Below are 9,531 nucleotides of genomic sequence, written 5' to 3' on the forward strand. Positions count from 1 at the left end.
AAAAACTTGACTTGGATTAGATTTTAAATTTACCAGCCATCTAATTAAAAAGTGCTTAATAACACTGAATTTAAACACTAATAAATTCACTAGGATGGACCGCCACGCGAGTAAATTTACCAAAATAAACTAACTCTAATATTTTAACACATGGTAGAATTAGTAAAATAAAAGATTAAAGTCCTCTCACGCATCAATGAATAGTCAAATATTTTGCGCGCACACCACAATCAACGTGCTTGGTCACGAAGCACGATAACTGTAGTCGTTTTGAACACTAATAACGTGGCAATTGAAATGGACGATTGTTGAGAAGCTGGTTAAAACAAGCAAATTGTCCCCACCGTCAGATGATCTCAGACCCTTTTACATCCACGTGGAGTGATCTTAATGACAGCTACAACTTGGCTTCCTGTCAAGAAAGAGACGCCAAAAAGCGAGTACGTGGACACAGATCAGCACTGATAATGGTTTATGGCGCTCTACAAGAAACAAAAATAAACCCACACACAATACATTGTATTCTCCATGCACCCAAACCCTAACCACCACCTGTACATGCTCAAAACATTACACGTCAAGCTAGGAGCCGTAAATTCATAGAAAAAAAGTGAACCTTGCTGTGAAAGAATCATAGTCCACTTTCTTAGAACCGGGTAAGTGGACTGGTATTTCGTGGATCCAACGTGGCGGATAAATCTGCCGTTAGAAATTAGAATCTTAATAAGGTCTTATCTATACCGTTGGTAACAATTAAAGCTGTTTTTTGGCATTAAGAAATCCAAGAAAGAAGGATTCTAATCTCTTACAGAGACAATAAACTACAACACAGACGAGGATCATTGGAGGAAAAGAAAATGTTGTCAAATTTTTGTTACAGTAATGTCAATCCACAATCTTGTGCTATAAATAGCAGACCTCATTTTCACTTACCTTCGTCTTCGATTGGGATCTCTCCAAACTTCTGTAAAGCAAAAACCAAAAAAGCCTTCTGTTTCTGGTATTTATCCCTTTTCTTTTCCATGTTTATCCATTGTTTTTGCTATTCTTTTCTGTTTGGTTTCTGAGAAAATTTGAACAAAATTTGATACCCTGTTTCGCCTCTTGGAGTTTGTAGGTATTCTTCGAATTATAAAGCACTCTCTTTATTGGCATTTAAGGTAAATTCTTCATCTTTTCTTTAGCTTCCCAATGCCCCATTATTTTTCTGTAATGTGTATTTATAGTAGTTTTGATTTTGATGTATCTCATTACTGTATGCGTTTATAATCGCAGAGAAGTGAAGTTCCATTAAAACCTTTAAAAAAGGAAGACAGAAAGGAAGAGGAAAAGGAAGCAATGACGATCAAACCAGCGGTTCGTATTTCGGACAGGAAATTGATCGTTAAAGACCGGACAATATTGACTGGTGTGCCAGACAATGTGATAGCAACATCCGGTTCAACTTCAGGTCCGGTGGAGGGAGTGTTTTTAGGTGCGGTGTTTGATCAAGAAAATAGTAGACACGTGACTTCTTTGGGCGCCTTACATGATGTCCGGTTCATGGCTTGTTTCCGGTTCAAGCTGTGGTGGATGGCTCAGAAAATGGGGGATCAAGGGAGAGATATTCCTCTAGAGACACAGTTTTTATTAGTGGAAACTAAAGATGGGTCCCACCTTGAATCAGACGGTGGAGATGAAGATAACCAGGTTGTTTACACTGTATTTCTGCCTTTGATTGAAGGGTCATTTAGGGCTTGTTTGCAGGGGAATGTTAGCGACGAGCTTGAACTCTGTTTGGAGAGTGGTGATGCAGAGACCAAAACGTCGTCGTTTACTCACACTTTGTTCATCCATGCCGGGACCGATCCGTTTAGGACAATAACGGAGGCTGTTAGAGCCGTTAAGTTGCATCTGAAGACTTTTCGTCAACGGCATGAGAAAAAATTGCCTGGAATTATTGATTATTTTGGCTGGTGTACCTGGGATGCCTTTTATCAAGAAGTGACTCAAGAAGGGGTAGAAGCTGGGCTCCAAAGTCTAGCTTCTGGTGGTACCCCGCCAAAATTTGTGATCATTGATGATGGATGGCAATCAGTTGGTCGTGACCAAGAAGAGGAAACCAATGGTCAAGATGTGAGGAAACAAGATCAGCAACCGTTGCTTAGGTTGACTGGGATTAAAGAGAACGCCAAGTTCCAGAAGAAAGATGATCCAGCAGCGGGGATCAAGAGCATAGTGAATATAGCTAAAGAAAAACACGGGTTAAAATATGTGTATGTGTGGCATGCTATTACTGGTTATTGGGGCGGGGTCCGTCCAGGAGTTAAGGAGATGGAGGAATATGGGTCAATGATGAAGTATCCAATGGTGTCAAAGGGGGTGGTGGAGAATGAGCCCACATGGAAAAACGATGCAATGGCGTTGCAGGGATTAGGGTTAGTGAATCCAAAAAACGTGTACAAGTTTTATAATGAGTTGCATAGTTATCTGGCAGCAGCTGGTATCGATGGGGTTAAGGTGGATGTTCAATGTATTTTGGAGACACTCGGTGCTGGTTTAGGAGGAAGGGTTGAATTGACTAGGCAATATCATCAAGCCCTTGATGCTTCTGTTGCTAGGAACTTCCTTGATAATGGCTGCATTGCTTGCATGAGCCATAACACTGATGCCTTGTACTGGTAAGTTTCCTTCTCTTCTTCTTTAGTTAGTTTTTTTTTTTGGCAAGCTTGGGGCTTTTTCCTGATGTGATTTATTTTGCGTTGAAATGTCATGGTGCAGCTCCAAACAAACAGCAGTAGTGAGAGCATCAGATGATTTCTACCCGCGTGATCCAGTATCACACACCATTCATATAGCAGCTGTGGCATATAACAGTGTTTTCTTGGGAGAGTTCATGCAGCCTGATTGGGACATGTTCCATTCTCTACATGCAGCTGCAGAGTATCATGCTTCTGCTAGGGCTATTAGTGGTGGACCCATCTATGTCAGGTAATAAATCCTAGCCCTTCATTATCAATTAAAATTACCATGTTAAATTACGATATCATCAAATATTTTTGTGCTATGTCATTTGCTAAATGCTTGTGGTGACATTTTTGATGAGCAGTGATGCACCTGGGAAGCACAACTTTGAGCTGCTAAAGAAGGTGGTACTTCCCGACGGGTCTATTCTTCGAGCTCGTTTGCCTGGAAGGCCCACCTCTGACTGCTTGTTCTCTGACCCTGCCCGTGATGGAGTGAGGTAAGTCTCTTTCTTCTTGATAGTTTTGTCATCTAAGCTAGCTAGCATGAAGAAAATATTTTCATCTGAATTTTAGCTAATTTCTTATCCTAGAAATGTTGCATTATGGGGAATGTTCTTAAACAGTTTTTCTTTGATTGAAGCTTATTGAAAATATGGAGCATGAACAAGTTCACAGGGGTCCTAGGTGTCTACAATTGCCAAGGAGCAGCTTGGAGCAGCACTGAAAGAAAGAATGCTTTCCACCAAACCACAACTGAGGCCCTAACAGGCACTATTAGGGGCCGTGATGTTCACCTCATCGCTGAAGCTGCCACGGACCCCGACTGGGATGGCAATTGTGCTTTCTACTGTCACCGGACAGGAGAACTAATCACCCTCCCTTACAATGCAGCATTGCCAGTGTCACTCAAAGTCCTTGAGCATGACATATTCACTGTAACACCCATCAAGGTCTTAGCACCTGGGTTCAGCTTTGCACCCCTGGGGCTAATCAACATGTTCAATGCAGGTGGAGCCATTGAGGGGCTAAAGTATGAAGTGAAAGGTGGTGCTGAATTATCAGAGCTTGATGATGGATACAGGGGTGAGAGTAGTGGTGTGACTGAAGAGAGGGTGGGGAACTACAGCGATGAATTGGTAGGGAAAGTTTGCGTAGAGGTTAAAGGGTGTGGCAAGTTTGGTGCTTATTCATCTGCTAAGCCAAGGAAGTGCATTGTGGACTCAAATGTGGTTGATTTTGTGTATGATTCGAATTCTGGGTTGGTTAGTTTTAGCTTGGATAGCTTGCCTGAGGAGGGCAAACTTCATGTTGTTGAGATTGAGTCATAGGAAAATTCTTTTAGAATAGAGTAAGAGCTACATGGGAGGATTGGGTATTGGGGTATTTATTGTACTTGCATGTTTCCCCTCTAATTTTCTTCCCTTTGTAGTTTACTAGTTCATGTGATCATGTGAGGAATTGAGGGGGAATGGTCAAATAAGAATTCTGCTATTTACCTGTTTAATAAATACTCTGTTCTGGACTAAGCTCAAATAATTTAAGACTCTTGCATAAATCCATCTCCATGCCATTTCATATTGAATCATTGAATGGTGATGATCAACCAAAAACTAATGTTTCCTCCTTTTATTTATGGGGTATTGATAATGAAACGCATTGATTAATCCTAAGATGATTAATAACTTGAATCCAGTGGACCAAAATAAACGAGAGAAAACCAATCTGAACTTCATCTGCACTTAAAATCAATAAGTATTCAATCATCAAAACTAGACATGGATGGCATTAGCAGAAAAAAAATCTTCTTGGTACTAGAAGGGTGGGACAAGGGGCCCTAATGGAACTGGAAAAGCTAGGTTTATAGACTTCATGAGGATGCAGACCAATGGCGAAGAAGAACAATAAAAATGACTCCATTTGTTTCAAGATGCCATTCTTAACATATACTGACAAACGTTTTCTGCATAGATATCCTTTTGTGTTCTGATAATAAATTCAGTAACTTGAAAAACCTATCCAGAAAACCCATCAGCTTTCTCTTCCATAAACTGAAAAAGGTCCCGGGGATGGTCTTGAAGGGAGGTTAGAATTGCAGCAGTCTAAACACAAAATTCCGCAGCATCCTCGATTGGAATGATCACCTTGCTAGATAATTATGTCCTAAACCATGGGATTCCTATTTGTCCTGGTTTTCGTAGCATAATTCCTCACCATTTTGTTTCTATATTATTAGGGCTGTTTTACAGAAAGTTACAGCTCCAATTCATGATTAGATTCATCATCCTCTTCTTTTTGTTGTAGCTGTTCTTCTTCAATTAGTTGCAGTTCCAGTTGATGACTAAATTCATCACCAAAATCATCATCTTGCTGTTCATGTTTTTTGTGCTGTGGTTGATGTTGTTGCTCATCTTTTTGAGCATGACGTTGATTCAGTCCTGTTTGCTGATAAAACACTTGCCTTTGGACATTCCAGTTCTCTGTGATCCTCTCAACTTCATCTCCAATAAATTCCCTATCATCTGATATATGCTGTATGTTTTTGACATCTACTGCCTTGTTTGCTTCTGTAAAAAAAAAAAAAACAAAAAATAAAAAAACAAGCAGAAGGGTGGTAAATTAAATACGTTATAGATACTGAAAGAATTTTGGAAGGGAAATATAAATTGGGAGACTCCATGATATCTGGACCAAGCATATTTAACATGGTTTAGATATTAACAACTGATATGTGCTTCAAAGTTTATACAGCACCATAAATGATGCATATAAGAAATCACAGAGAAATTTTTGGGTTGAGAATCAAATCGGCAATAAGAATAAACACAAACTGTTATGGAAATAACTAAGCAATCAAATATATTTAGAAAAACTCTACCACCCCGACCATTTATCCTAGTAAAAATTGGAGTATAACAAAAAATTCAACAATTAGATAAATTCAAAAAATCACCGACAAGTAAATGTAGCTTCTTAGTGTTACAAAAAAAAAAAAAGTGCATTGATAAACTAGTTTTGCATCTGGTAACAGATAAAATCACTAGCTCTGCTAGGCAGTTCAGATACAGGTATATTAAGGAAGAATACACATGTTACTTTCATGATTTGATGCTTATTCAGTCTATAACTTTTAAATACAGATATGAGATGGATAAAAGAACATACCTCTGATGGCATGTTTCTTTGCCTCTGCATATTCTGTTGACATTTTCTTGAGCATCTCTAAATCAAATTCCATACCCTGCAGATGCAGTTCAATCCACAAGCTTATTCAGGGAGAAAACAAGAAGAGGAAAACCATGGCACCAACTGTGAGCATTGTAAAATCATTATACCTACAGGTAACTATTTTCAAAACAGAAAAAGATGGCGAGGCCTATTGCAACTATTGATCTAGTGGAACCTAAGTAAAACCTTCACATGAGGAGTTATGCAACATACCATGTCCATATGGAGGAACTGCTCAATCCGAGTATCATCAAATAACCTGTTATAAAGAAAGCAGTGGAGCAATAAGAGGATCCATAGAATATTTTGAATCGTGAAACCTGACTAATCATGCTATTAGATTGGAATAAATCATATCATTTTTAGGAAACATACTTCTTATATGCAACTTGCACACGGGCATCTTGCAATTCTGTGAGTTGGTTCACTGTCTCACTAACAGAACCTTCATGTAAGTCCACAAACCCAAAGAGAAACGTGTTCTTTTCTAGCATCCTTTTGACCAAAGCAGGTACTACTTTTATTCCATGTTCTTTTGAATTTATAACAAGGGTCTTGAGTTTCTTCAACTCTCCTGTCAGATAACAAGAAGAAATAAGATGGCGAAAAAGAGAAGGGAAAACAAAACTTCAGCTAATCATAACTTCATTTTTACTATCATCACTTAATTCACCTCAACATGATCAAGAGCAATAAAATGCTTCCAAACGGGAGAGAGTTCACACAAAGAAAAACCCTTAAGCATGTTCACTTTAAACCTAAAAGTCCAACAGATGAAAAAAAATTAATCACAAGGGACAATACAGTGCAAAAACCCTGTTTGTTCATGGCTGAATACAAGAGTGGCCCCATAAAGAAAAGAATGGAAAAGATGATTCATGACACCAATACTGATGAGTTAGAATAAGACCTAGCAGAAGTAGTTTGTCTGAGGTAACTTCCAATTTTAATAAAATATGAGTGTGCCAGAACCATTCAAAACAACCAAAAGTCACACAGTAATATGTAATCAATTAGTTCTGGTAAGAAGAATCAAAGAATTAATTTGAAAGCCAAATTGCACATCACCTGCCATTCAGATAAGCAACAAGGAAAATTTGAGCAAAAGCTTCATAATATGGCATGGCACATAGTTCAGCCTCATCATAATAAACTAAACCTCAAAATTAAGTACATCAAAGATAAATTTTATGCAAAGTGCAGATATACCAAGAGAGAAGTAGATTTTGAAAGGAGGCTTGAATGGTTGAGTCTCATAAAGACAGTAAAGGCAATACAGGCCTCCTAGCCTTTGTGATAAAGAAGAAGTGCTAATCATGTGACCTGCAATTGATTGCATGTTGGTTAGCAAAATTTGCATTAGAAATTGAATTAAAAAATCCTTGATCTACTTTTAAGGAGATAATCATCTAAATTCACTATGAGCATGGTAAGATTAAACAAGCTCTCGCTTAACTATGTCTCAAGAAATCTGATGAGAAAGCAACATGATCCAAAAACTATCCAGCCCCAGATGGGACTTGTCCATTATCAGAAACGGGCTTTTTATAAAATATAACCAGGGCAACAATCTTTAAACTGAAGAAAAACTCACAACGACAACTGGATTCTAGCAAACATTATTTGCTTCAATGACAATACAAAAATCAAGTCGGTGAGAGCTCACCAATTGTATGAGCATACAACGACTGCATAAAGAAGGCCAATTTGGTAGGAGGACTAGCCTCAAAGATGTAGGTAAACTTCCTGGAAAGCCATACTCTTTTCATATCAGCCAAAGTTGTAAACTCACCCTAACAGTTCCCGAACACCACAACTGTTAAAACAATCAAAACATAATAACCCTTCCTGAAAAACAATAGCTAAACAGAATAAAAACAGCCCAAAATAACAAATCCAAGTAAATACCTCAACAAACTCATTTATAAGTTCATCAATGTCCAACTTGAATGGAGACAGATCCATAGCGCCAGAGACTATTCAAATATTAAAACACAAGGACAATATTAATTCCAGTAACCCTTTGGAAAAACAATATCAACAAGAAAAATAAGAACCTAAGTAACCATTGAGTTCAATTTCAAGATTTTAAACGGAGAAAGAAAGCAAGAAAGGGACTAAATTCATATCTCTAATTGAACAAGAAGAAACCCATGTTAAGAACTGAATAAGCAATATCTTCGAATGAGCAAGCACTGAAATACACTTTTAGAAAGGATAAAAAAAGAGGATTTTTTGGCCATAAAGGTCCCATCTTTATTTGAATAATCTTTCTTTCTATGTTAACCCAAAAAAACAAAATTAAAACAGAGAGAAACCATAAAAAAGACAGAAAAGAAGAGAAGGTTTTTGCGGTGCTTTGGTTTTAGATTGTTTCAAACGACTATGCTAATTTTCTCATGTGGAGTGTTTTTTACCTTACTGGTTATTGTCCCTAATTGAATGTTTTTCAATCTCCATCCTCTAAAGTGGTTGGATCCAAGCAAAGTCGAGGCGCATCTTATGCCACAACATAAAGCCGCGGTTCTCAGGGACAAGAGAAAATAGTCCAGCAAGTAAGTTTGTTTTATTGATTTTAACTATATTTTTTTTGTCTTAGAATATAATATATCACGTTTAACTTAATATAAGGGGATACTAATCTTGCTTGGGCAATTTATTTTACGTAAATATGTTTTAGTAATAATCCATAAGTGAAAATAAATAAAAAATGTGGATGGTTAATGTTCTAAACAGGAGAGAATCATAGAGAAGTAAATACTAAAATCCTTCCTTCTCACCTTTAGATTTGAGGTAACTATGGAAGGAATGTTTTACATAATTGGTGAAAAAGATTCAAATACTTGTAGTGTATTTGCAATTTAGAATCAAAGAAAGCAAATAATAAAGAAACCCGCAAACTTACAAGGAATAGTGAGACTGATTTCAAGTTGAAAATTCGTGTGTGGCCCTAATCAAAAGTGTGTGAATTTTTATATATATATATATATATATATATATATAGATTATTTTAATATATTTTAAAATAAAAATAACAATAATTATATTTTTTAAAAACCTTAAGCTAAGCGACCTGTGGTATCATATGCTGGCAGCGTTAATTTTACCTTAATTTCCAAGCAAGGTGCTTCCTGCTATAGGTGTTTTGATTTTGTCGGTGTGGGAGAGAGCATATTTTTTTAAGATCATCAACAAATAGTAAATAAAATTATGATTATATCAAATTGTATATCAGCACACTGCAAATTACAAGTTAGCATAAATGCTTATTCAAATATTTGATTACTAAGAAAAATCTCCATTTTCTTCATTCTAGCTCTAAATTTTTTACAACTGTAGAACTGAAAAAAGAAAATGAAAACTTAAGACAACATATGAAAAGCAAAAGTGGGATTGATTGTTATGAAACGTACTTGAGAATCATGCTAACCTATTACTCACATGAAAACTAGAGACTCCATTGTTCCTTCCTCACCATAACCCATGTAATAACGACAGAGTTATGATTCGGACAGCAACACTCTTCGAGCAAGATGAGTCTTTTCTAGTTGTTCAGTTTGATAAATTTATTGTCTTCTAC

The 9,531-nt window shown here is 37.0% G+C and overlaps 2 protein-coding genes across 5 annotated transcripts; one reads left to right on the top strand and one right to left on the bottom strand.

Annotated features, from left to right (window-relative positions):
* Nucleotides 1–794: 794 nt before the first annotated feature.
* On the top strand, nucleotides 795–4,234 carry LOC118032588 (probable galactinol--sucrose galactosyltransferase 6). Of its 2 annotated transcripts, none has more exons than XM_035037317.2 (6): nucleotides 795–1,000; nucleotides 1,118–1,160; nucleotides 1,276–2,660; nucleotides 2,761–2,970; nucleotides 3,089–3,223; nucleotides 3,367–4,234. In XM_035037317.2, exons 1-6 carry the CDS (start codon nucleotides 858–860, stop codon nucleotides 4,052–4,054), a joined length of 2,604 nt encoding a protein of 867 aa, XP_034893208.1. In that variant the 5' UTR covers nucleotides 795–857; the 3' UTR covers nucleotides 4,055–4,234. The 2 variants fall into 2 exon arrangements, with proteins under 2 accessions (XP_034893208.1, XP_034893209.1); XM_035037318.2 differs by having other exon boundaries at nucleotides 885–1,000; nucleotides 1,111–1,160.
* A 385-nt stretch (nucleotides 4,235–4,619) lies between these two features.
* LOC118032589 (uncharacterized) lies at nucleotides 4,620–8,496 on the bottom strand. Of its 3 annotated transcripts, none has more exons than XM_073409930.1 (8): nucleotides 8,369–8,496; nucleotides 7,860–7,929; nucleotides 7,618–7,744; nucleotides 7,161–7,274; nucleotides 6,327–6,525; nucleotides 6,165–6,210; nucleotides 5,889–5,964; nucleotides 4,620–5,290 (listed from the first exon to the last, which is right to left on the bottom strand). In XM_073409930.1, exons 2-8 carry the CDS (start codon nucleotides 7,914–7,916, stop codon nucleotides 4,977–4,979), a joined length of 933 nt encoding a protein of 310 aa, XP_073266031.1. In that variant the 5' UTR covers nucleotides 7,917–7,929; nucleotides 8,369–8,496; the 3' UTR covers nucleotides 4,620–4,976. The 3 variants fall into 3 exon arrangements, with proteins under 3 accessions (XP_073266031.1, XP_073266033.1, XP_073266032.1); XM_073409932.1 differs by having other exon boundaries at nucleotides 7,618–7,697; nucleotides 8,369–8,495; XM_073409931.1 differs by having other exon boundaries at nucleotides 7,618–7,767; nucleotides 7,860–7,927; nucleotides 8,369–8,460.
* Nucleotides 8,497–9,531: the final 1,035 nt, after the last annotated feature.

Source organism: Populus alba, chromosome 6 (assembly GCF_005239225.2).
Source record: "Populus alba chromosome 6, ASM523922v2, whole genome shotgun sequence".
NCBI lineage: Eukaryota > Viridiplantae > Streptophyta > Magnoliopsida > Malpighiales > Salicaceae > Populus > Populus alba.